Source organism: Heterocephalus glaber, unplaced genomic scaffold (assembly GCF_053883595.1).
Source record: "Heterocephalus glaber isolate CG9 unplaced genomic scaffold, H.glaber_assembly_v1.0 deba00001673, whole genome shotgun sequence".
Classification (NCBI taxonomy): domain Eukaryota; kingdom Metazoa; phylum Chordata; class Mammalia; order Rodentia; family Bathyergidae; genus Heterocephalus; species Heterocephalus glaber.
The window spans coordinates 25,937,797-25,965,443 of NW_028258410.1; the positions used below are offsets into that span (position 1 = coordinate 25,937,797).

The 27,647-nt window shown below is 37.6% G+C and overlaps 1 protein-coding gene across 5 annotated transcripts in view; it reads left to right on the forward strand.

Annotated features, from left to right (window-relative positions):
• Window positions 1-27,647, forward strand: part of Chd6 (chromodomain helicase DNA binding protein 6) — a 235,537-nt gene that overhangs the window by 99,973 nt on the left and 107,917 nt on the right. For all 5 annotated transcript variants that reach the window (XM_004858220.3, XM_087197902.1, XM_021239068.2 and 2 more), the window contains 5 exons: window positions 3,467-3,614; window positions 5,424-5,573; window positions 23,867-23,929; window positions 24,933-24,991; window positions 25,656-25,773. In XM_004858220.3, the coding sequence (XP_004858277.1) occupies window positions 3,467-3,614; window positions 5,424-5,573; window positions 23,867-23,929; window positions 24,933-24,991; window positions 25,656-25,773 (538 nt within the window). The remainder of the gene's footprint in view (window positions 1-3,466; window positions 3,615-5,423; window positions 5,574-23,866; window positions 23,930-24,932; window positions 24,992-25,655; window positions 25,774-27,647) is intronic.

Below are 27,647 nucleotides of genomic sequence, written 5' to 3' on the forward strand. Positions count from 1 at the left end.
CTCAGATAAGTGAACAGGTTTCAACAGGCATTTTCTAGTTTTACTGATATACTTGAGTAGGTGTCCTCTCTACCTCACCTACCCCCAGCCTCTAGCTAAGAAAAATCTCATAGTCCGCAGGCTTGACTTTAGAGTGCCTCACCATATCTCCTCCTTATTTTCATCATTTTATGTATTTCTGAAAATGCACATACGATTCACACTAAACTGTCTTATTTTGAAGAAGTTGTATTCCTTAATTATAATTTGGGTTTGTAAGTATGATGTTATACAATGAAGCACTTGTTTCTAGCATTCATCAATAGGGACAAATATTTAAAATGGGAAGTAAATATGTAGAGACAAAGTTTTCTAATAAAGTTCATTTAGTAGATAGATGAAATTAATTTCAAATGTTGAGAAGGATCTAAAGTTTTACAAGAGTCAGTCAGTGGGCCTCTGAGCATACAATTTGAATGGTACCTTGAGATGTTATCACTTTCTTTAAATTTGCATTAAAAATAAGGACAAACCTTATTTTGCTGACAGCCATAAAAATATGAACAACTGGATTTGTGATTTTTTTTTAAAAAATTGATCATTGGAAATTTTTTTGTTGCTGATTCTCTTAATCATTTATTTTGAGATTCAAATAACATTAAAGGAGATCTAATTTTTTTGTCTATCAAAAGGGCTAGAATTTAAAAAATAATAGTCAGGAAATACATGGTATGGGGAAAAAAACACCCTGGAACTTAGGTGAGCTGAGCATTGTCCTTTGCTCTACTGCTGACCTTGGGACCTTTCCTGTCTTAAGCATCAGTTTCTTCATCTGGAATGTGAGAATTATTTTCTATGGCTCCCTGATGGGACTGAGGTTGTAACACCTCAATCGCAGTGTGTAAGTACTGTGTAGAATATAAGTACTATATACTATTCTTAGTGAGAAACCTTATAACATGAGATAAATATTCCTGTCAAAATTTAGTGTCTTTAAAACATTTTACTTGAGTTTTTTCTTTACTAATGTAAGTGGAAGCCTTTTTGCTTTTTCCCCTCTATTAAACACTGTAAACTTCTAAAATGGCTGGATTTCCTTGAGTTTCACTGCCTCAGGTTGGACTAGAATAGTTTTCATTGTGAACTTTCTCAGTAGATAGGTAAACAGCCAGTCTTCATCCTACAGTATCAAAAATAGGCTGGTTTTGTGCTGGCCTTGGTGAGGGGTGAAAGTATCTGAGAGAACAGATTGATTCATTGGTCATTGGTAGGCTTTCTGGACCTCACATCCCTAAACAAGGCCATCCCATTTCCCTCTTTTCCCACACACTGTCCACCAACTCACCTGATGGGAAATACCAGTAATGTGAGTTCTTTCCTCTTCCCTATTCTGTTGCTTGTTGAGACTTAATACTTGTACTTCTGGGGAACCTTTCAGAGCATTCTCGTGATTGAGACCTCATTGGCTGTATCTAGGGTATGTAATCAGTCCCTCTTACCTGCACTTGCTATTGTGGCACTTTCCTCACATGGCAAAGTCTAAACTCCCTGGCTTTCTATACCCTTAATTTTTCCTTCCAAATCTGTCACATGGTGTTTCTGTGCACTTGCTCTGTCATCCAGCCACACAGCTGACTTTTAGGAAATATACCTGTGACACTTACATTCCCCGGTGCCATGTTGAGTAAGAGCACAGTTTCTGCCTGGGTTCAGATACTGTCTCCACTGTTTCCTAGCCTTGTTACTCTGGAAATCTAACTAACCTCACTTTGCCTCAGATTCCTCACAATAAAATGAGAATAAAGATACTGTCTGCTTCATAATGTTATTGGAAAGAGATTGTTATGGCTTGTGTCTAGATGTCCCTCCAAAGCCTCATGCTGTCATAGGTGGGGCTTTTTCAGAGGTGGTTAGATCTAGAGTGTGTGCGGCTGGAATTGATTCATGGTGTAGTGCTAGGCTCAAGGGCACTAGGATTAAGAGGACAGCGCTACCTGCCCTAAGTAGGCTGGATAAGATATAAGGGACAGAGGGCTGGGGATTTAACTCAGTGGCACCGCCTCCCTCAAAAGCACAAGGTCCCAAGTTCGATCCCTAGTACCAAAAAAAAAAAAAAGATGTAAGAGATAGAAAGAGCTGTGTTTGGCCCTCTTGTTGCTTTTGATATGTTCCGCCGCCATGAACTATTCCCCTCTGCTGTGTCATCCTGTCTTGGAGCCAGCCAATTATGGACTGAAACCTCTACAAACTGTGACCTTTCCTCCTTTAATTTTGAGTGTCTCAGCAAGGAGAAAAGTAATTAAGACAGAGATAATCCATGTAAAGGACTTAGAACTGTGCCTGCCTGAATATTTTAAGTGTTATGTATAAGTATTAGCTGCAGTTGTCATTATTAATTACTGTTACTACTGTTTCTATCTAACATCTATCAAAATTCTTTGTATATCTCTGCTCAAGTAGTTTTCTTAAGTCTTCCAAACCACAAGCAATCTTATCCATTCTTGAATTTATCCATGTACCCTTTGCTTAAATCTTTTTAAGACCTGCTTAAATATTGAGTGCTTATGTGTACAAGGCTTAACTACTCATTCAGAGGAATACAAAACTTAAGTTAAACTTAATCACATGCCCTTTAGGAACTTAGAGTCCGGTAGAACATATCAGAGAGTATAAAATGTTCATCCATTGTGCAAATATTTTTTGAATAACAGCAGAAGATCCAGTCATTGTATGTAGTTACCCAAACACCTGAGCCTGGTGTCATGGTTTATGACTAACTTAGGTGAAAGATTAGAGATTGCATACTTTAAGCAAACCACAGTTGAAGTGTCTGGGGAGTGTGGAAAAAGAGTTTACTGTCTAGGAGGGTCAGCCAAGGCCTTTTAGAGAAGAATGTTCCCATCTCAGCAGGCTCGTGCAGTATGTTTGGACTTTTCCCATTTCTGCATCACTGAGGAAGCATTCAGCTGTGACTGTAGATGGGCTGTAGCATTTTTGTAACTGTAAGCTCCTCAAGGGTGAAGATAGTTTTCTCTTCATTTTTGAGCTCCTAGTGATTATTCCAGGTTTTATAAATAGACTTTGCTTAATAGAGGAGGATGACAGATTAGGAAGATGTCTCTTCCTATGTAACTTATAGGGACATTATAGTTTGATTTTTAATATCTGAAGCAATCAAACTTCATAGTGAAGACATTTGTTTAAACTGGAAGTGAGGTCTTTGGACATATTCATGTCATTTCTTATTACATTAATCATAGCCACAGTAGTCATTATAGGAATGTAATAAAATGAATTCTGCATCAATCCATGAAGATGTTTCTTCCTATATTTCTGTACATTTCTGGGAAGAAACTCTTGTAGGTTTCCCTATTAAAGCCTTCCCTGGACCTAGAATTCCAGGATGTGATTTCATGACTTTGATCATATGAGAAATCTCAGTTTTCAAAATTTCCCAACAGTTTTAATTCTGAATTTCTCCTTGTAGCAAGGAGCAAGGACCAACCCCAGTGGAGAGAAAGAAGAAAGGAAAAAGGAAAAGTGAAACAACAGTGGAGAGTTTAGAGCTGGATCAGGGCCTGCCGAACTCATCCCTGCGGAGTCCTGAGGAGTCCACTGAGTCTGCTGACAGCCAGGTACAGCTGTGACCAGGAGTTGCTGGAGGTGATGACTGCTGGACAGGGTCTTGCTGACACTGATCCTGGTGCTCTTCTATGCCTGTCTCTAGCCTACTATACCCTATGCACAGACTTGAGCTGGGCTTTTTCTGTCTTGCTGGGTGAGCAGGTAGACCACAAGCATTTTCCTTAGCCTGGCCTTCATACAGATAATCTCCCAGTTTTGTTTTTTGGTTGTTTTGTTTTGTTTCTTTAGTGGTATTGGGTTTCTTAGAAAGTAGTATGATATTAGGCTGCAGACAAAGTTGATGCAGAAAATGAAGTTTGAAGCCAAGCTAAGTAAGGTTCAGGGTGCCTATTTAGCCTCGTAGGTAATGCATTCAGTGATCAGAGGGTTAGGTCAGGGATACTTCATAATTCTAGATGCTGGAAAACCCAGGGTTGTACTCATTATGCCAAAATAGTAAGAGATGTTTGGCTAAATACGGAAAGAAGTAGTTGCCCGTCTGTTCAGTTCCTAAATATATGGCAAAGTGTGCCTAGGACACTGATGGTGATTTTTCCCTCTGTGTTCAGGCAGCTTTTCTAAGACATGAATTCTAATATTTGAAAGTGCTATTTCCTCATATCGGTAGCAGTTTATCTAAACCATGCTGCTACAAGGAAACCATTTAGAAGTAAGACTAACCTAGTGTACCTTCCAAGGTCACCTGGGTCCCCTTTAGTTTTTCAGTGATCTTCACTGTAGGAAGGTGTCAGCTTATCATAACATCATACTGTTCCTAAGTCCTAGTGTCTGATATCAGAGAAGAACCCCCTTCACTGCCTTTAAGCTGGAGCTATTAGGTATCCAGGTAGGTGGAAGACCAAGCACATCAATTTGATGGGATTTGGCAGGGAATTAAGTGTTTATAGCATTGTGATCTGTGTTTGAGAATGGAAAAGAGGGTTTTTGGTGGAGTACCTCACCTAAAATTAAACATTACAGAGGTGCCATAGTGAAAAAAAAGTGATGGGGAACATAGACGGATGCTCAGGAGGTATCCTTTACAGGAAAAGAGAGTTGAGAGTTTGGTGTTTGTTTTTTAGGGTTCAATATTTGAGATTGTGCTAGCAGGTATATAGATCCCTGAGGTCATTCTGCTGTTGGGGTGTGATACGTTTGTAGAAGTAAACTGTGTTTTTCTGTTTGAGGAGAGCTATTGTACGGCTTTGTTGATACATGTTGTTTATCCAAAAGATACAAGCTACTTAATTAGACATGAGGTTTAGATAGTAACTTGCCATTTTGTCACAATTAAGATGTGTCCCTGAATTTCAGAAGTATTAGGAAATTCTCAAAGTAAGTCCTAATAAAATTGATATTGATTAGTTTTTCAAACTACATTTTTAGGAGTTTTTCGTAAGTATGGTGAATTCAAGCAAAAATAAATAAAACTGTCATCATTGTCATAAAGTCTGAGCTTCCAGCTAATGCTAGAGTAGACCTCAAAAATAACTGGATGTTCTCCCATTCCTGTTTTATGGAAATAAAAACCAATTCCATAAAGGAGGGAAAATATCACTGCTATTGATAAATAAAACATCTCCCTCCTCTCTCTACATTGTTTTAGTGGATCATGGCAGTTTCAAGGTTAGACTTTTTCTCTCTCTCACTCAGGTAAATCCCATTTTGAGTGAATTTAGCCCTTGAGAGAGTTGGGTTTAAGATTCCTTTTGTAAGGTGAGAAAGCTTTGCTTGACATGGAAGTATGGATGAGGGTATATTTATACAGGCTTTTGCCTTTGACTCATAGAGCTGCTCTGACAGATGTGTTTTTCCTGTAGAAACGACGCTCAGGTCGACAAGTGAAACGCAGAAAATACAATGAGGACCTTGACTTTAAAGTGGTGGATGATGATGGAGAGACCATCGCTGTTCTTGGAGCTGGCCGAACATCTGCGCTCTCAGCTTCTACACTGGCTTGGCAGGCAGAGGTATGGCCATTTCATGAAGGTACTGACCTATGCTACATAGCCATCATGGCCTCCTTGATGGAGTTGTTCTGTAGCTCACTGCTAAACATAAGTTACATCATTTTAATAACTGCTAGTGACCTTTGAATGACTTTCTATTACACTTAGAATAAAATTCAGACTTTTTAGTATGCCCAGAAGCAGCCTCTGTGATCACACACATTCCTTATTTTACCAAATTCCCATTTTAGATAAACAACTTTTTCCTATCAGTATTCTCCAGCTAAAAGGCTAGCCATCTTTAATGAACTGAACTAACAGTTTTTTCCCCACCCACAGACCTTTGCCTGTGCTATTCCTTCTGCTTGGAATGCTTTCCACAATTTATGACACTGGTTGCCAACATTTAAGTTGTACCTAAAATAGTATTTCCTTAGAGAGGGCTTTCCTGTCTCCTTATCTAAAGTAGAAATGTGCCTCTCATCCCAGTGATTCATGGTTTAAACTAGTTGATTTCCTTCATAGAACTTACCCCAATTTGTAGCTAATATCTGATCTTATTTTGTTTCTTTGTGATTAGAATGTAAAAATCTTACATGTGCTAAATACATTAAATTTAGAGATTAAAGTCAAAAGAACTAGTAATTACATTGGAAACTCTGATTTGACAATTTTATATTGAGGGTCAGCTACAAAGCCAGGTCTTGGGTTACAGGGATGAGTATCAAGATATGGTTCCTTCCTCTGCACAACTTTGTCTAGAAGAAAGGACACATGGCTTTCTAATACCATGATAAATACAGGCTTAGAAATATATTCTAGATACAGTAACCACACAAAAAGAGGACTGGACAGACGTTCAGGAAAACAAAGAACTAGGAAGTACATTTGTACCATGAACTAAAGACTCAGAACCTGAATGGCACCATGGGTTATGTTATGACCAATGGATGAGTGTGGCCGAATGGTAGGGTTATGAGCTGAGGAGTGGTGGGGCATAAGGGCTGGGAGGTTGGAAGAGTCACTTGGATATTGGCTAAGGTGTGCAGCCTTTAAACTGTAGGTTAAATGAGGAGCAGAATGCTCATATTTGCCTGTTAGCAGTTCCTATTGGCAGCAAAGTCGAGGAGGATGGTAGAATTAGGACTTAGCAGGAAAAGTGTTAAATGCTAAAAATGAGGAGGCCTGTGCTGAGGAGCTCATAGAGAAATGAAAGAGAAAAGCAATAGCATGCTGTGTACGTAGGAGAGCATCATTGCCAGCAGCACATTCTGGGACACAGGCTGTCTGTTATTCTGGAGCCACTTGCTGACTTGGCAGAATCTGCTATGCATTTGGAGCGGCAGTAGCACAGATACCTGTCCCTCCCCAACCCTAGTATGTCTTACAGAAGCTAGTATTACTTTATCTTCTTCAGTCACCTTGCCCCCAATTTCAGAGTGTTTTCATACAGTTTCACTTGTCCTTTCACTCTGTCTTTGCATGGAAAGTAGCAAGGATGAGGGGCTTATTGACCCTATTTTAACAGTCAAGAAATTGAGGCATAGAATGATCCAGATCAGAGTTACATAGTAACTATTCATCAGTAGCTAGCAAGTAAGATTTGATTTCATGTCTCTGCTAGTGAGTATTCAACTAATGAATATAATATTTAAGAGGAATAATAATTTTATGTATTACCATTAAGGTACTTCTCAACCAAATAGTTAAAAATAGCTTTTTCAAGACTACTATAGGATGATAGGATTGTGTTGCTTTATAATAGGTTTTCCTTTCTTGGGGATTTTATGGTTGATTTGGTAGTTAAAACTCTATAAGGGATTTTATTTTCTCCTAGTAGCCATTTAGCCTAAGCCATTAAGCACCTTTCAGATGTTGTTATGGCTTCTCTGCTGGCACCTGAAGGGCAGCAGTGACAGAAATAATTTGGAAATATTTATGTATCTTATCAAGACTCCTTTTTCCTCTAAGGGTTCAACAAAAAGGGTTTATATATGGAGAAACGTAAGATAAAAATCTCAATTTACATTAGTTATGCCTCAAAAAATTGTACAAAATTTAAAAAAGAAAGAGGCCTGATATGTGGTTTTGGATTTGAGGATCAAATGTAGTCATGTTGTAGTCATATGGATCTGAACTGATTCTAAGGTCTATTTCGTAGTTTCCTGTGATAAGTCTCTGTTCTCCTTGATCTGTTACCAGACTAATTTTCCCAAAACACCAAGGAGAATTGTAGGTTCTTCGCAGTTTCTTGCTTAGGAATTGGAGGTGGTATTAGATCAAAACATTAAATATGGCCATACACTCCCCATTTTAGCCCCCCCATTCAGTATGGTTTTACTCTAAAAAAAAGATTACTTCATGTTCCAGATATGATATTCTTATGCTGTCCTCGTGTTGTCCTTTAGGTTCCTTTTGTTATGCTTTTGTCTTTGCTATCCTCTTTATAAGCCATTATTCATCCTTTTTTTTTTTTTTGGTACTGGGGATCGAACTCGGGACTTTGCGCTTGTAAGGCAGGCAGCGGAACCACTGAGTTAAATCCCCGGCCCTGTGAGCCATTATTTTTAAACTAAACCACTTAAAATCTTACCTCTTCCATGTAACCGAAGCTTTTCTCACTGAACTTGTTTCTTTTTTTTTTTTTGGTACTGGGGATTGAACTCGGGTCCTTGCATTTGCGTAGCAGGTGACGAAACCACTGAGCTAAATCCCCGGCTGACTGAACTTGTGACTGTCACACCATTCAACATTTGCCCTGGAACAGACTAAGACTAAACATGTTTATTTTATTTTTCCTGAGTGAGTATGCACCTTTTAAAACCAGGTCCCGGGCTGTACACCACTTTTGAACCCTTCATGGTACTCGGTAAATACTTGTTAATTTGAAAACTGGTTTGCTTCTTGTTAGAACCCCCCTTATGGGTAGCTGAATAGAAGTATATGAAGTATTTAGGTGAGAATGGGGTTGAATAGTTTTTGAGATTTTCTGTATAAAGTCTTTTAAATATATGAATCTGACATACAAATGAATGGATTAAAATGGTCTTCTTTAAAGGATAATTTGAAAAGATTCCAAGCAGTTAAGAACAGATGGTTGTTATGGAAGTGTGTTTGGCAGACAGACTTAGTTTATATCTGTGTGTATCTGTATACACTAAGTGTTTATACACACATGATCATACTTACGCACAATCTCGATTTAAGAAAAAAAATCCTGATTTTCCAATTTTTTTGTGACTTTGATGTGTATTTTGGAAATGCTTCTCCCTTTTTCTTTTAGTAAGATAAAACAGAAACCTGTTCTCAGTGTTTTCCTGACCATATTTTTTTAAATTTTCACAGTAGAATTTCATTTATATAAAGCTAAAAAGAGGCAAACTATATTGTTCGGAGATGAATACATGGACAGTAAAACTCTAAAGAAAATCAGGTAAATTAGAGCTCTGCAAGTCAGAATGGTGATCACTTTGGAAAACAGTAGGCTTCAGAGGAGAAGGCAAACACAGGATACTTTGATTTTTATTTTTTTTAAACCTGGGTGGTGGATATGACCTGAGCATTTCCTTTATAACTCTTTGCTAAGCTGTAGATTGTTTGTATGTATGTATGTATGCATGCATGCATGTATTTATTTATTTGTTTTTGGTTTTTTCAGACAGGGTCTCAACAATGTAGTACAGGTTGTTCTTCAACTCACTGTGTCTTGAACTTGGGGTGATCCTCCTGCCTCAGCCTCCTGAGTGCCAAGATTAAATGTGTTCACTACCATGCCCAGATTTGTAGATGCTTTTTTTTTCATTAAGTTTATTGGTACATTTTAGGTATAAAATATGATGACATTCATCATTGGGAATTTGTGCCTTTACATGATATATTTTGGTTCTTACTTTTCCCCCCGTCCCCTGCCCTCCCTTCAACCCCTCCATCCCTCCCTATTTACAAAGACTTTATTTTCATTTTTTCCTTTTCTCATATTTTTTCCTTTCCTTTCTTTCCTTTCCCCTACTCCTCCCACTTCCTTCCCCTTTAGACCTTTTCTTCCTATTTCACATTATCTATTATATATTTTGATTCTTATTTACACTTTCAGTTTCTCACACCAGAGAAACTATATGGTTATTTGCACATGTGTGTTCTATTTATTTCACTTAAGAGTATGGCTTCATTGTGCATCCATTTAGCTATAAATGTCTCTAGTTTCTCATTCTTTATGGTGAAATAGTACTCCATTTTATTTTTTAAAAAACCACATCTTCTTTATCCAGTCTCCAGTTGATGGGCAATTGGGCTGTTTCCAAGTTTTAGCTATTACAAACTGTGCCATTGTAAACATGAGTGTGCATATATTACTTTGGTATGTTTCTTTTGATTCTTTTGGGAAGATACCCAGCAGGGGAATAGCTGGGTCAAATGAGACCTCTAATACTAGTTTTTTGAGGTATCTCCATACTGATCGCCACAGTGGTTACACCAGTCTGCACTCCCACCAACAATGGAAAAGGGTTCCTTACTTCCTACAACCCCGCCAGCATTTGTTATTGATTGATTTCTGGATAGCAGCCATTCTTTCTGGAGTGAGAAGGAATCTCAGTGTTGTTTCATCTGCAACTCTTGAATGACCAGTGATGTTGAACATTTTTTCATATGTTTATTTGCTGCTTTTACTTCTTTGCCTGAGAAATGTCTGTTCATTTCAGATGCCCATTTTTGAATTGGGTCTTTAAATTTGGGGGGTCTGATTTTTTTAAGTTCTTTATATATTTTAGATAGTAGACCTTTGTCTGAGGAATAGCTAGTAAAAATTTTTTCCCACATTGTAAGTTGTCCCTTAGCTCTGTTGGTAGTTTCTCTTACAGTGCAGAAGTTTTTTGTGGGTTTTTTTGGTACTGGGGATCGAACTCAGGACCTTGCGCTTGTGAGGCAGGCGGCAGAACCACTGATCTAAATCCCTGGCCCAGTGCAGAAGCTTTTTCATAGGATGAGATCCCAGTTGATGATTCTCTGTGCTAGCTCTCGTGCTACTGAAGCTTTGTTCATCAAGTCTTTTCCTATGCCAGTGTCTTTAAGAGTTCTACCTAACCTGTCTTCCAGCAAGGTTAGTGGTTCTGTTTTAATATTTAGATCTTTGATCCACTTTGATTTTAGATTAGTGCTTGGTGAAAGATATGGGTCTAGTTTTAATCTGTGGCAGGTTGAAATCTAGTTTTTCCAGCACCATTTTTTTTTCCTCTTATTAAGTTTATTGGTACATTTTAGGTATAAAATACAGTTACATTCATCATTAGGATCTTGTACCTTTACATGATTTATCTTGGTTCTTATTTTTTCCCCTTCCCCTGCCCTCCCTTCACCCCCTCCACCCTTCCCTATTTGCAAAGACTTTGTTTCCATTTTTTTTCTTTTCTCATATTTTTTCTTTTCCCTTCTTTCCTTTCCCCTACCGCTCCCACTTCCCCTACTCCTTTAGACATTTTCTTCCTATTATACAATATCAATTATACATTTTTAAAATTACAGTATCAAGATCTAGAAGACATTACCACAGATTTTACAGAATGTAAAAGGATAGAAAGCATATTACAAAAATCTTTTTTGAAATGAATTTGACAACTTCTAAGAAGTACCTTGGAAGACAAATTAAGGAAACTAACTCTGGAGGAAATATAAAATTTGAATAGCACCTATTAAAGAAAGTATATTCCTAGCTTGAAAACCTACCTGTATTCCAGCACCATTTATTAAAGAGACCAACTTTCCTCTAATGAGGGTGGTTGGCTCCTTTGTCAAAGGTGAGATGGCTGAGTGTGTCTGAAGTTGTGTCTGCGTCTTCTAATCTATTCCACTGATCCTCGGGTCTGTTTCTTTGCTAGTACCATGCTGTTTTTATCACAGTGGCTTTTTAGTATAGTTTCATGTTAGGAATTGTATCATGTCTTTGTTGCCCAGAATTGCTTTTGCTATTCTAGGTTTCTTCTGTATCCAAATGAATTTTTAGATTGTTTTCTCTAGTTCTGTGAAGTATGTTGTTGGAATTTCAATTGGCATTGCATTGAATCTATAGAGTAGTTTTGGAAGTATGACCATTTTCACTATATTGATTCTTCCTACCCAGGAACAAGGGATGTCTTTCCATTTTCTTATATCCTCTTCAATCTCCTTCAGAGTGCTGTAGTTTTCAGTGTAGAGGTCTTTTGCTTCCTTTGTTAGGTTGATTCCTAGATATTTCATTTTTTTAGATGCTATTGTAAAAGGAATTGTTTCCCTAATTTCTCTCTCAGTGAGTCTGTTATTTGTGTACAAGAAGGCTATCGTTTTTTGAGTCTTGACTTTGTATCCAGCTACTCTACTGAATCTGTCAATTAGGTGTAGAAGACTTTTGACTTTTTTTGGGTCTTCTATGTAAAATATCATATCATTAGCAAATAATGACAGTTTAACTTCTTCCTTTCCTGTCTTTATTCCTTTTATTTCTTTCTCTTGTCTAATTGCTATGGCTAATGTTTCCAGAATAATATTGAACAGGAGTGGTGATAGTGGACATCCTTGTCTTATTCCTGATTTTAGTGTGAAAGCTTTCGGCTTTTGACCATTTAGTATGATGTTGACTGTTGGTTTTGCATAGATAGCCTTTGTCAGATTGAGGTAAAGACCATCAATTCCAGTTTTCTGTAGGGTTTTTATCATGAATAAGTGTTGGATTTTGTGGAATGCTTTTTTACCATCTATTGAGATGACCATATGGTTTTTGTCCTCAAGTCTATTAATATACTGCATTACATTTATTGATTTACATATGTTGAACCATCCTTGTATCCCTGGGATGAATCCCACTTGGACAGGGTGTATGATCTTGCTGATGATCCTCTGTATTCTGTTTGCCAGTATCTTATTGAGGATTTTTTTTAGGGAGATTGGCCTGTAGTTCTCTTTTTTAGTTGGGTCTTTCTCTGCTTTCAGCGTCAAAGTAATGCTTGCTTCCAGGAATGAATTTGGGAGTATTGGTTCCCTTTCAATTTCATTAAAGAGTTTGAGAAGTAGTGGCATTAGCTCTTCCCTAAATTTCTTGTAGAATTCAGCAGTGAAGCCATCAGGACCTGGGCTTTTCTTTGTTGGTAAATGTTTAATTATGTTTTCAATAAAACTGATTTAAATTGGGTGTTTAGAATTTTTATATCTCCTTCATTCAGCTTTGGTAATTCATATGTATCTAGGAATCTGCCCATGTCTTCTTTGTTTTCCATTGTATTGGAGTATAGGTTCTTGAAGTAGGTATTGATATTCCTCTGAATTTCTGCTGGATCTGTTATGATTTCTCCCTTTTCATTCCTAATTGCATGGATTTGAGCCTTTTCTTTGTTTTTTTGATAAGGTTGCCTAAGGGTTTATTGATTTTATTTACTCTTTCGAAGAACCCACTCTTTGATTCATTAATTTTTTTTTTATCGTTCTCTTGTATTGTTCTCCATTGCATTGATTTCTGCTCTGATCGCTATAATTCTTCCCTTATACGGCTTTGAATTTGTCTTGCTCTTCTTTTTCTAGGAGCTTGAGGTTCAGCATTAAACTGTTTATTTGAGCTTGCTCTCTTTTCCTAGTATGGGCGTGCACTGCTATGAATTTCCCTCATGGAACTGCTTTCATTGTGTCTGACTGGTTCCTGTATGTTACATTAGCATTATCATTTAATTGTAGAAAGTAATTTCTTTAATTTCCTGTAACCCATTGGTTGTTCAGGAGAGTGTTATTCAGTTTCCATGTGTTTGTGGAGTTCTTGTGTTTTCTTATGCTGTTGATCTCCAGTTTAATTGCACTATGATCTGATAATATACAGGGAATAACTTCAGTTTCTTTGCATTTACTTAAACATGTTCTAGAGCTAACATGTCTTCTGTTTTGGAGAATGACCCATGTGCAGCTGAAAAGAATGTATATTCTGATGTCGTGGGGTGTAATACCCTTCGACATCTATTAAGTCCATTTGTTCAAAAGTTTGGTTCAGTTCTAGTATTTCGTTGTTGATTTTCTGTATAGGTGATCTGTCTATTTGTGACAGTAGGGTATTAAGGTCCCCCACTACAATTGTATTAGTGCTTCTTTGGTTTTTCTTGTCCGTTAATATTTGTTTTATATGGCTGGGACCACTAGTATTTGGTGCATGTATATTTGTGATTGTCATCTCTTCCTCTTGGATTGTTCCTTTTACAAGGATGTAGTGACCTTCTTTGTCTCTCTTAGTTAGTTTTGGTTTGAGATCTACCTTGTCTGCAAATAAGATAGCTACCCCTCCTTTTTTCCAGGTTCCTGTCACATGGAGAATTGTTTTCGAACCCTTTACTTTCAGTCTATGAATTACTTTGTGAATTAAGTATGCATATTGTTGGATTTTGCTTCTTAATCCATTCTGCCAGTCTGTTTCTTTTGATTGGTGAATTGAGGCCATTAACATTGATGATTATAATTGATATGTATTGACTTATCCTTGTCATTATATTTTCCTATTTTTGGCTCTTTTATTTTTTATTTTTTCCCCCTTTCCCTTTAATTTCTTGCCTTGCCGGATGTCTTTACTCTTTTGGGCCTCATGGAGTTGTGACCCTCACTGTCTTTTTCAAGAGTATTGTTTAGAATTTTTTTGGAGTGCTGGTTTGGTATTCATGAAGTTTCTCGGGTGTTCTTTGTCGTGGAAGTATTTAATTTCCCCATCGATTTTGAACAATACAGGATATAACAGTTTTACAGGATACAACAATCTAGGCTGAAGGTTATTTTCGTTTGAGCCTGAAATACTTCACTCCAGGCTCTCCTTGACTTGAGGGTTTGTGTTGAAAAGTCTGAATTTGATGGGCTTTCCTTTGCATGTGATTTGTTTCTTTTCTCTAACTGCTTGTAGGATTTTGTTCTTCTGTTGGGTTTTTGGGATCTTGACTACTATATGTCTAGGCGTAGTTTTTTTTTTTTTTTTGATCATGGCTAGTTGGAATCGTATATGCCACATTTAATCGGTATGTCAAATTCTTTTCCTCTGCTTTGGAAGTTTTCTGCCATTACTTCTGTGAACAGTTTTTTTTAAATATCATTTGTACTTTCTCCTACTTTTTTGTGGACTCCTGTCAGTCTTATGTTACTGTTCTTTGCATCATCTAGCAGCTGCTGGATCGATTTCTCATGGTCTCTTACTATTTTTAAGAAATCTCTCTTTTTATGGTCACTAACCACAGTCCTGTCTTCTATATCTGGTATTGTATCTTTACATTGGATCATTGTGCTGTGAATACTTTAAATGGAGTTTTTAATCCCCTGTATATCTGTTTGAATCTGTTTCATGGATTCCATTTCTTTCCTTTGTTGGGTTTTCATGGTTCCCATTTCTTTCCTATGCTGGATATTCATGGCTTCCATCATGGTCCTGAGCTCATCTATTTTTTATCTGTTTCTATTCTAGAGTCTCTAATCATCCCTTTCATTCTGCTCACCATCTCCTGTTATCTGGGAAATTATTTCTGGTTTGAATTTTTCTAGAGCCTCATTCTTCTGTTTTGTTACTTCCTGTGCTGTTGGTTCAGGGTGTCCAGGTGGTTGATTTATCAGATTTTTCCACTTCATTGCCCCCAGAATTTGCCTGTGATGAGCTGGAAGTCTGGGTTTGTGCTTTGTTTAGGTGTCTTCTCATTTCTATTTTTGTTGTTGCTGCTGTTTTTGGTTTAATTCCTGGGCTGATACATCAGTATTGCTTATTGTGAGTATCTTTATTGCTTGTATTTAGAACCCTTATGGAATGATTGCTTCTCAGAGGTGTCTTCCAGGTATAGCTGACCTTTAGGCTTTGAGTCCCTAATGACTCTTAGGCAATCTCATTTTCAGCATAGCAGCGAGGACAGCTGATTAGATCAGTCACAGCCCAAGTGATACAGTCAGCATCAACAATAGCATGAGACACAGCTTAGAAATTGACAGTTTGTGGTAGCTATTAATTGGTCACCTTTGACCACATGAGCTAGTTCAAAATTGAGGATGAGCCCAAAATATGTTTGTAGTAAATAAACCATTCGATATAGCAAATTTACCTGTTGGGATGAGGACTTAGAAGGAGTTGGGGAGGGAGGTATAGAGAGATAGAAGGAGAGGAAAAGGTTAGAAGCAAGGCTAGAGGACACAGGAAGATCACGCAGATTTTGGGAAACTGTTGAAGACAAGAGGAAAAGACAGAGCAAAGGAACAAAGACAAGAACAGAACATACTAACAGCAATAGGTGAGCTAGAAACTGTATTCACCGTGCTGTAAGAATAATGAAAAAAACAAAAGAATAATGACAGTCAAGAGAAGGAAAGAGAGAAAAACAATCCAAAACAAGGACAGGAACAAGAAAAAAACAAGGACAGGAACAAGAACAAAGAGGGAGAGAAGTGCAGAACTAGAAAGGAGAGAGAGAGAAAAAGAATTTAAAATAAATTTAAAGGAAAAAAAAGGGGCCTCCTTCTGGATATGTCTCTGCTGTTACGGCATGGGCAGCAATGTGCAGATCTAAGTCGATTAGTCTCAGCAAGCCAACTGTAGTCCACTGAGATTCAGGCTGATTTCTGCCTGCAGGGCCCAAGTTGAGGTCCCTGACTTCCTGCAGGATTGAACTCTGCAGTGTTTTACCACAGGTTTCAGCTGCCCTTCCCTCAAAGCAAGTCAGGGTTCCTATGGGAGGTACTAATCCCACCAATTTAGCAACCACGATGGTCCAGTGTGCCTTTATTGCAGAACTTTTCTTGCCTTTCCCAGTGGGCTTCAATTTTCATTGAGGAGTCTCAGAAGCCCTCTCTCTGTTGTTCACTTCTGCTCTATCTTCTGGAGCTCATATCCATGGCCTTTATGCCCCCCTGCCCCAACACCTCTGCAGTGTGAATTGAGATACCACAGGGCCACTAGGCTATCGTATCTGGGAGCGGCTGGCCTCTGGGCTGCATGATCGGAGGGGGGGGAGGCTGGCCTCCACTTGACTGTTCCGGGGTGGGGGTGTAGATGCTTTTTTGTTTTGTTGTTTTTGTTTTTGGTACTGGGAATTGAACTCAGGACCTTGCGCTTGTGAGGCAGGTGTCGGTAGCACTGAACTAAATCCCCGGCCCTGTAGATGCTTTTTTAAAAGATACATTATTGATTCTTTAACACTGGCCCCCACTTCCCATTCTTTAGCAAATGCCAAAAAATAAGCTGAAGTTTTATTTCAAGCTCCTTCAATTTTACTTAGAAACTTTCTATAATGAAGAATGTTTTAAGCCTTCCATCCTATTAATGGTCAGAGTAAAGTCCTGTGCTTTCTTTATGCATGTATTAATGTTTCCTTACATTTAGTCCTAGTAAAATAAATCAAAACACACAACTACCAGAAACCATCTTTATCTGTTCTTCATGGTATGTAAGAATAAGAGAGTATTTGAATCAATCTGGTTGTGGGGAAAAAACATTGTTCCTTTTGGCATGTTACATACATATGTGAATGCTTTCTGTTAGTCTGGAGCAGGTAGAAAGTGGCCAGCAGTTGAGAAAGTTGTGTACTGGTTGGTAGATCTAACTCATATGTCACTTCATTCCCAAAGCCTCCTAATTCACCCAGTGCTCCTCTTGCTACTGTGTTCCCATAGCACTTGTATTATACTATTATTACCATGTCCAACCAAAAAAAATCTCATAACATTATTTATTATGAAATATTTATTGAGTACTTGCTACATGCCAGAACTTCCTGGATCCTGGAGATAACACTAAGGAACAAAAGAGACAAAAATCCCTGCCCTCAAAAAATAGGGGAACAGAGAGGAACCCTGCAGCAAACACTGACCTGGCCTTTTCCTCCAGACTTTTGCCAGCTTTTGAACCTACATGAGATGAGAGGCCAGAGGGTTAAGACCAAAATGTCCAAAAGGTAGAAATAACTAGGGAGGGGCTGGTAATTAACATAATAAATAAGAAAATTATGTAGTATATCAGTAACAAATGCTATGGGAATAGATAAGGAAATTATATGGAATTCAAGGTTGAAGATTATACTTTTAATAAGATAAACAGTTGCTTTATTAAAAAGGTAACATTTCAGCAAATGATTGAAAGAGATAAAAGAGGGATGAAGTCATGTAGGGGAGAGGAACATTTCATGGAGAGGGAAAAACCTATGCAGAGAGGGCCAGGGATTTTGCTCAGTGGTTCCATGGCCTGCCTCGCAAGCGCAAGGACCCGAGTTCGATCCCTGGTACAAAAAAAAAAAAACCCCATGCAGAGTTTCTGAGATAGAAGTCTGCCTGGTACATATGAGGAATAGACAAGGAGACATAGGAGGTAGCAGATAAGGGGAGCTATAGGATAGGTGAGAGGGAAGTTACAGATCCTGCAGGTTTTAAAGACCATTGGAAGGTCTTCAGTTTTTGCTCTGAGATAAAGAGAAACCTTTAAGGGTGTGTAAGTACAAGAGTGACAGTTAAAACAGTCATTCTGAATATTGTGGTGAGAATGGACTAGTGGAAGAAGAACAGAAGCCAGTAGACTAGTTAGGAGGCTCTTGGGAATAATTTGAGAAAAGTGAAGGTGGTATGGATCAGGATAAAAGAAATGGAGAGGATGAGAAATGGGCTGGATTCTGAATATATTTTGAAGATAGAGCCTACAAGATTTCTCGGCCAATTTAATATGGTGTATGAAAAGAAAAGGGTCAAGAATTACAGGTTTTTGGTTTCAGCACCTAAACTCAAATGGGAGAGGACTGTAGGTATAGACTACAGAGATGAGGATGAGAGGCATGAGACAAGACCAGGAGTTTGGTTTGGGGATATTTTAAATTTAAAACATCTCAAGTTGTTCAAGTGGAGATGACAAGCAACAATTAGACAGGAGTCTGTAGTTGGGGGAACAATTTTCAGTTGAATGTGTAAATTTGGCAGTAATGATAATGGAGCCAACATTTGAAATCATGAGACTGGGGTGAGATCACCAAGAGAATGAATATGGATGGAAAAGAGAAGAAATCCAAAAATTAGGGTCCAGAGTCTCCTATAATGGTGTTAATGTTGAAAGATTTTCCTCTGACAGGTAAAGTCGTAGCAGGCCAACACTCATCTACAGAGAGGGGAGATAAATTACAAAAAGCATGTTTTAAAAAGTCATCTGATAGCCATAGAAGCAACAAGAATTAGATGAACTAAAATTCCAAACAGTGAAAAACCATCCTAGGTGAGCTGACAATCATTGGCTACTTTCTTCTCAGGAGACATCCCTCAATTCTAGAGCCGTCTGAAGATAAGGCTTGGCCCAGAGAGACTGTTCTGGGTTGAATAAATCCTCTGAGCCTGCTGGTGATAGAGTATGCAGGGCTGAAATGATGGAAGCTGAAAGGAATCCCCAAACCAAGGGGATTTCTCCTAGAGACTTGTTGCATTTGGAGGTACCCCATGAAGCTAGGGGCTCAGCTAGGACATAAGTTGAAATCTCATAGTCTCACAGTAGTAATGTGACAGAATTCACTAGAGGGTATCCTACCACAAAAAACCCTGACTCTCCCTTAAGGTATTGCCAGATTTTTAACTTCCTTGGGGTTGGGGAATTAAAAGGTAAACTCAAAAGCTTCATAGGGAGTATGTTTCAAGGCTCAAAAGAAAAAACACCTGCCAGTCTTTCAGTCAGTGAGCTTGGACATTTGTGCTCAAGGAATATGGTATGGAATCTTAAAACAGTAACCCAGTCCTAATCCAACTCAGCTGGATCTTCTCCCAGTTTGTCTAAGTGAAAATATGAAATATTTGTGGTAGAAACTATTATTTGGAATTGTTATACTTCTTTTATCTACGTTGGAAATAAAAAATTACCAGATGTTCAAACAGCCTGGAAAATGTGACTAAAAATCTAGAGAATAAGCATGTAATACAAGCAGACTTCAGGTGACCCAGATACTGAACAGAAAAGAACTTAAAATTACTATGTTACAGAAAATAAGGAAAAGATGGACAAGATAAATTTTCAACTGAAGTTTCCCAACAGAGGATTGAATCAGTAAAAAGAATCAAATCAACTGTCTTGAACTAAAAACTTTATTTATAAAATTCAGAACCTAGTTTCAGAATAAATTTAGTCTGTGGCTCTACCACTCTGAACATGCCTGATCTTGTCAGAATAAGTTTAAAAGCAGGTTACCTATTATAGAAGATTAGTAAATATGAAGACAGATCAATAGAACATTTATAAACTGAAGCACAACAGAGAGAACAGGTAGAACAGAGTGAAGCATAAGAGACAAGCAGGACACAATGAAAAGGTCTGATAGACTGCTCACTATAGTCCTAGGCATAGAGAGGGTTGGAGTAGAGCAGTATTTGAAGATATAATTAAGGATCAAGAATTCCATAAACAAATGGACAGTATCAACCAGTAGACTCAAAGTCAACCCCCTAAGCAGGAGAAATATAAAAAGGAAAACCCAACCTAGACGTGTCTTAAGCTGTAGAAATAAAAACTGAGAAAACATCTTAAAAGCCATCTAAAACAATTGACAGCTAATGTAAGGGGTTTAAAATTGAATGTACTCCCTCTGAATTTTGGAGTAAGTGAAAGATTCCACTGTCATCATCTATATTCAGAAATACTCTGAAGGATCTGACTACCACAATAAGAAAAAAAGTAAAAAGTTTAAAGATTTGAAAGGAAGGCTGAAAACTGTTTTTTGTAGGTGACATCTATATATGTCAGAATCTACAGACTTTTAGTGTTAATAAATGTAGATTTAGCTAAGTTGCCATATATAAAGATAAGATATATCAAAACTATTTTAGGTCTATAAACTAGCAACACAAAAATCAGGAAAGGATAATTGTAAAATTCCGTTTGTGACAGCATCAGAAAATCGGATTCTCTGGAATAACTCAAAAGATATGCAAGTCCACTATACTAAAACATGTTGCTGAGAGAAATTAAAGAAGACCTAAACAAGTGGAGAGATACCCTATATGCATGTATTCAATACTACTGAGATGTCTATATTTCAGTCCCAGTCACAATCCAGGCAGGGCATTTTTTTGTGGGGAGAAGTTTATATGGAAATGCTGAAGACCTAGAATAGCCTGAGATAATCTTGAAAAAGAACTAAGTTGGAAGACTTACTCTAATCAAGAGTTTATAATCAAACTACAAAAATGAAGACAAGATAATATTGTTGTGAGAATAGACAAGTAAACCAATGGAACAAAATAGAGCTATATTGTCTGGTATGGATACTACTAGCCACATGTGGCTAGTGAGCACTTGACATGTGGCTAGCCCAAATTCAGATGTGTAAAGAACATGTGTAAGTGTAAAGAACACACTGTATTTTAAAGACATACTATGAGAAAAATAGTTAAAAATGTTTTAATGTTTATATGAATTATATGTGAAAATGACAATATTTTGGATATATTGGTTTAAAGAAATATATTATTAGGGCCAGTTACTCCTATTTCTATTTACTTTGTTAATGTAACCGCTAGAAAACTTAAAATTACATCTGAATTAATGACTTTGGTGGCAATAAAGATTTCTTAAGCAGGGTACAAAAATGCTACTCAGAAGAGACAAAGTGGACTATGTAAAACTTCTGTGTGTCAAAAGATGCGTTAAGAGATTGAAAAGGTAGGCCATAAACTGGTAGAAAATGTTGGTGATCTATATGATTTACCCTTTTAAAGGGCTTCAAATAAAAAAACATAATCTTTAAAATGGTCAAGTGACTTGAATAGGAAGTGCATAAAAAAAGGATATCCACTGGCTAGTAATCTTATAAAAAGGTGTTCCTTCTCAGTTTTCCTGGGAAATGTGAATTGATGACACAATACTACATACCCACTAGAAAGGCTAATGTGTTAAAGACATCACATCATCTGGAACTTCCATACATTGCTGGTGAGTGTAAGAATTGGTACAGTGAAAATACTGCACATTATTTTAAAAATGAACAGCCCACATGTATATGTGGTTTCATATACATGAAGTCTAATAGGTGAAACCATGGTGGTAGAAGTCTCAATAGTGATTACTGTCAGTGGGCATAAAAGGGTCTTCCAGAATTCTGGAAAGATTTTATAACTTGATCTTAGGAATACTTGTATAAGTGTGCACATATGTAAAAATTTATCACATTATACACTTGAGATGTATTTACTCTGTACATACGCCATACCTCAGTAAGCATTATTAGCACATCATAGTTCCTTCATGATGAAGACTGTGTGTGTGTGTGTGTGTGTGTGTGTGTGTGTGTGTGTGTATAAAATTTATGTATGGAAGACTGGTACATAAATATCAAAAGTACACAGTAAATAATGTGGGATGGAAATGTGGGAAAGAAATGAGTTCATTAATCTTGCTTCTGTTTGCTTGGTACCTGTTCCTTTGCTCACTGTCCATTTGGAGTAGTCAAGTGAAAGCACACCTAGCTTTGGCCCTTTGCAGTTGTAGTCTAGATATGTGATGTGTCTGAGTATATAGAGAAAGAAGAGATATAGATCAAGAATAATAATCGTGTCCGGTCTGTGGCCTCCGAGTTTGATTCTTATTTCTTCAATACATTTCCTTCTATGTCTTTTCCTCTTCTTTATTTAGCATTCCACAGGTATCTACTGAATACCTATTGTTACCAGACATTTTCAAGGCAAGTAGCTATATCAGTGACTCAAACAAAAAAGGATCCCTGTCCTCCCTCAGAAGATTTACATGTAAAAGTTCAAAACAAGCAATAAACAAAATCAGCTTTCTTCTTTCTTTGCCTTTGCATAAGGAGCAAGAAAAACAAATACTTAAGCAGAAAAACAGAAGCTTATATTTCTGTCCCGTCTGTTTAGTTGCCTTCTTGTTGATCAGTGAGAAAGGACTTTTGTCAGTTTGGATTAACTTGAGCATGACACCTAGCACAATGCCATGTGTCTGGGAAGTGTAGTAAATATTTGTAACCTTTGAGAGCATCTGTCTGTGTGCCTGCTTGCTGATTCCCATAATTCTTTGCTGCCATATGCCTTCTTTGTCTTTTATCTTTTTTAACTATCACATTTCTGAGAAAAGTTAATTTAAGATCTCTAGATACATTAATGTTTTCTGTACTACTGTGGCTTTGGGACAGTTGAGCCTTAGAATGAGTCTACCACAGGTGATAGTGCCACACAAATTGTACTCTGGAATGTGCCATCCTGAAGTCTAGCATATTAAGTTTAGCAGCTGGGGTTGTTGTGGTAAGTATTCTTTTCATATATTATTTTAAATCTTAACACTGTGATGGAGTTGGAAAGATCATAGTACATATGAAACTAGCAAAATGAAACTGCAAAGTCTTGGAAAGAATGTGAAGAGTACTCTGACTCAATGCATCCTTTTTGAAGTTTGTCATTTTTAATGCAGATTTTTTTAATGATAAATACTGTCTACATAGGAATTTCTTGCTGTGTATCTTGGGCAAGAAGGAATTTATTTGTTTTCTGTTGAGATGAGATTTGCATTCAAAGGGTGATCAGTGAACAGAAAGTCATTTCCAGGTACACAGAGGAAAGATGATACAATGTGGTAGAACAGTTATACCTTGTTTTTGCATAGTGCTTACTGCTCACAAAATGTTTTCACATATCATGCTACCCTCCTAGTAACCCAGTGTACCTTTTCCTACTATTCCATCTACCATATGGAAACTAAGAGATAATCAGTTGACTTGCCCAAATAGCTGGTGGGTGTTAGAATTGGGACTTTCTGATTACAAGGTACACAGCTTCTTTCTGTTACAGCTTTCTGAAAATTTTCTGCAGCAACTGTAGGAAGTTTTAAGAGAAAGGAAGTTCCAAGGCCAGTTTTAGTGGTGCTTAAGGTAGATCTGAAATTCAGTCTGAAAAGCAGAATGGTTTCTCTGCCTATGAGAGGGATGTGCCCTGAAATTAGAATACACCTTTTGAATTCTAGCTTTACAAAACATTTGTGATCTTTTGACTCTGGGCTGATGGGAAGGGTGCTTCAATACTCAAAGGTAGTCTTTGAAATGAAGTAGTACAGGTTGAGCATTCCTAATCCAAAATTGCCAAATCGAGAATGCTGTGAAATCTGAAAATTTTTGAGTTCTGACATGATTCTCAATGGTTTTGAATTTCAGATTTTAAGATTAGGGATACTCATTTGATAGTTTGTACCAACACCCAAAATCTAAGAAGCTCTGAAACCTCAAACACTTTTGGTCCTAAGCATTTCAGATAAAGGATATTCAGCCTATACTTCTTAGAGAATTATTCTCTTGGATTCTATTTGCAGTAATATTCTTTTTAATCTCTATTTCCAGGAGCCTCCAGAAGATGATGCAAACATCATAGAGAAGATCCTGGCTTCTAAGACTGTCCAGGAGGTTAGTGGCTCATGTTTCTAGTTTTATGTAACTAGCACAGATTATGCCCTCTGTGAAGAAATACTTTAGCTAGAGAATCTGGAATAGTTGTTCCTGAGTGGAGTGAGAGTTTGGCAGTAATATTGTCTGGCTAGTCAACACTTACTTTTACCTCCATGAAAGATTTTAGGACGTAAAATTATTAAATATATAGAATGGCTCAAATTTATAGTTTTCTCCATTGTTATTCTAACCATAGATATTTTTACCCCTCAGTATTTATTTAGCTAATTAAAAATTTTCAGTAGGGCTGGGGATTTAGCTTAGCAGCACCTAGCCTGCCTTGAAAGTGCAGGGTCCTGAGTTCAATCCCCAGTACCAAAAAAAAAAAAAATTATCAGTGGCTGAAAACAAAAGGAAAAAGAGTCCTAATAGATTCAGTCCCCGGTACCAAAAAAACAAACAAACAAAAAAAGCTGACTCTAAGAGTCCTAATAGAACTGTGTTGGTATTTTTTTTCTTTAGACATCTCAGAGCCATTATAAACCTCCCCTAGATAGAACTGTTCAAGTGAGAGAGTATGTTGTCACCCGTGAGAGCATAGCTTTATTTGTACTTCCTGTATTTGTGAATGTAGACTTCCTTGCCCTTGCTTAATGGGAGGGGTATGGGGGATGCCAGCCATAAATGAAGTCGCCTCTTCACCAGGCTGCATTCCTGACACTTCTCAGAGTCCTGGACCAACTCTGGTTTATTAGCTAAATGCTGTCCCCACCTGAATGTTGCCTTCTTGGAAGAATACCACTCTTTTTTTTTTTAAGTTTAACATATAACAAATAGCTCTGTATTTGGCCTTTGGAAAACTTAACCAATAGCTTGTTTGGAAAAAGCCTAGGAAAATGAAAATATCCTCAAGAGATCTTTATTCAAACTAGGCCGAGGTATTGATTTATCTGTTTTCTTTCGGTGTGGAAGGGTGATTTGCCTGGGATCTGGACTGATAACAGGTTGCTATTTGTTACAGGTTCACCCAGGAGAACCTCCGTTCGACCTAGAGCTATTCTACGTTAAGTATAGAAATTTGTACGTTTATTTAATATATATATTTGGATTTTATATGAATAAAAATTCTTTTTCCTTGACATTTTATTCTCTTTCTTCTGTATTTTCGTAAACTGGCCCCTAAGGCATGACCCACAGATTTTGGCTGAATCAGTTCTCCTTAGGCAGTAGCATTTAATTTTGGTTACCTGTAGACTTCCCTGGAAGCCTTTTTAAAAACTACTGAAATCCCTCTTCCACCGAAGACGCATTGACTCAGACTCAGAGTGGGCCCCAAGGAGTGATATTTTTTTAAAACTCCCTGGGCAATTCTCATGTGCACCTAGGGTAGAAAACTGCTGTCCTGTAGTGTATGCCCTGTTCTCATTTGCATTTTTCTCCCTCTCTGCTGCCTGTACATTTTCACTAATGTGCATTTGATAGCTTGCTCATATCTGACCATCCTTCTGCTCTGAGCCAAGTTTCTGTAGAAGCTTCAAAGAGATCAGTTCCTTACAATTACACTGTTTTGTGGGGTTTTTGTTGTGGGCCTCAAGGTCAAGGCCTTTCCAAGCACAGTCTCCAGCATTTTCATGACAGACCATTCTGCTGCCTCTCTGTAAGATCGTCACTCTGTTTATGGAAATCTTAAAGCTCAGTCATTTGCTAGCTATGTGTATCTCACTATTTGTGTATCTTTGGATAGTTCCTACTTACACTGTAAATGGGCTACAATGGAAGAGCTGGAAAAGGATCCTCGCATCGCACAGAAGATCAAGCGATTTAGAAATAAACAAGCGCAGATGAAGCACATTTTTACTGAGGTGAAGCAAAATTTACTGACTCACTGAACTGCTGCTTTTCTTGCAGATTAAATACTGGGTTTAAGTTTCAGTCCAAGTTGAAGTCACAGATCTGTTGTTCAGGTCAAAATGTGTGCTATGTTATATACACTGTTTACCTCTGGATAGTAGCATGACTAGGTCTACCTGTCAGAAGAGCGATGTGGCAAGAGGCATCAGATGTCCCAGAGCCTCCATACCCTTTGTCCCTGAAATTCTATCATTTATTTTAAGGAAATTGTCAAGTCTACACAAAGATTTAGCTATAAAGGGTTGTTTATATTTGGTGAAAAATTGAAAGGAAACAAAATGTTATAATAGGCATTTGTTACTATTTTTCAATTTTTATCAGTGCATGTTTGTAGTACACAGTGACTATGTTCATTATGGGGAGCTGGTATGTAACACATCTTAGTTCTTTTTATGTCTCCTCCTTTTCACCTCTTCCCTCCCTTTTCCCTCCCTGCATCTCAGTCCCATCCCATTTGCAAAAGATCTATCTCCTTGTTTACTACTTGCTGTCTTTTATTTGCTCTTTAATTATTTATACTTTGGATGTTTTTTTTGACAGAGTCTTGCTATGTAGAGACCTTGAAATCACTAAGTAGCCTAGCCTGCCCTCAAACTTGCGGAGTTACTTCTGCCTCAGCCTCCTGAGTGCTGGGATTACAGACATGCACCACACACTTGGCTTGGATTTTTCATATAAGAGAAATCATGCTTGTGTGTCTTATTTCACCTAAAATTATGGTCTCTTAATTGTGACTGATAATCACTGTAAATATATCCTAGAGAATGGAATACTGTATGTCTAGTAAAAAGAATATTGGAGAAAAATTATTAGTGATTTGGAAATTGCTTGGTGTTACGAACTGTTGTTAGAAAATGTCAGGCTCCAACATTATATGGGAAAGTTCCATTTGGGTGGTGCAGGAGAAAAGAAGCACTAAATAATACATAGAAAATGTCTTGAATAAATACAAGAAAATGTTGATACCATTTTCTGAGGTTGTTGGGATTTTGGTAAATTCTATTTTCTTCTCCTTTTTAACATGTAGTTTTCAATTTTGAATAGATAATGTTTGAAGAAAAGAAGCAACAAAACTTAATCTTACAGGGCCAGGGATTTAGCTCAGTGGCACCATGCCTGCCTCTCAAGTGCAAGGTCCCGAGTTCGATCCTCAGTACCAGAAAACAAAACAAAACTTATTCTTACAATGTAAAGTCATTAATACTAGACCCTATTGAGTGCACTCAGATGTCATCAAATTATGGTTAACTGCTGTGTAGACTTTAATAAATTCACATTGTGTTCTATTTCCTCCAGTGATAAAAATTAATTTAGAATAATCTCAATAAACATTCTCTTTAGAATCCTTCCTATTTAACCTTAAAGTTTGGCCTCTGCCCTCTTCATGACTGTATTAAAAGCTGTGAAAACTGTTTTTCATGGCAGTGTTCATCTAATAGGGACTTGGTGAAAGAAAGATGACAATTGGAACCATTCTTTTTTGAGACAGGAACTTGCTCTGTAATTCAGGCTAGCCTTGAAGTCACAATGTAGCCCAGCCTAGCCTTGAACTCCTGGCAATCCTCCTGCCTCAGCCTTCCGAGTGCTGGGATTACAGGTGTGCACCACCACACCCAGCAGAAGAACCATTCTTGAAACCCCATTGGTTATTCTATTTCTTAGAACATTTTATTCACTCTCATTTCTTAGCAACTGTTTGCAATGCAGTAAATTGTTAACATATCACATTCTTCTGTTTTAAGCCCTGCAAGATAAGACAGTCCATATCTTCCTCCTATTTCTATCACTGGCACTAGGCACAAGGTCAGTGCCCAGTAGTTATTTG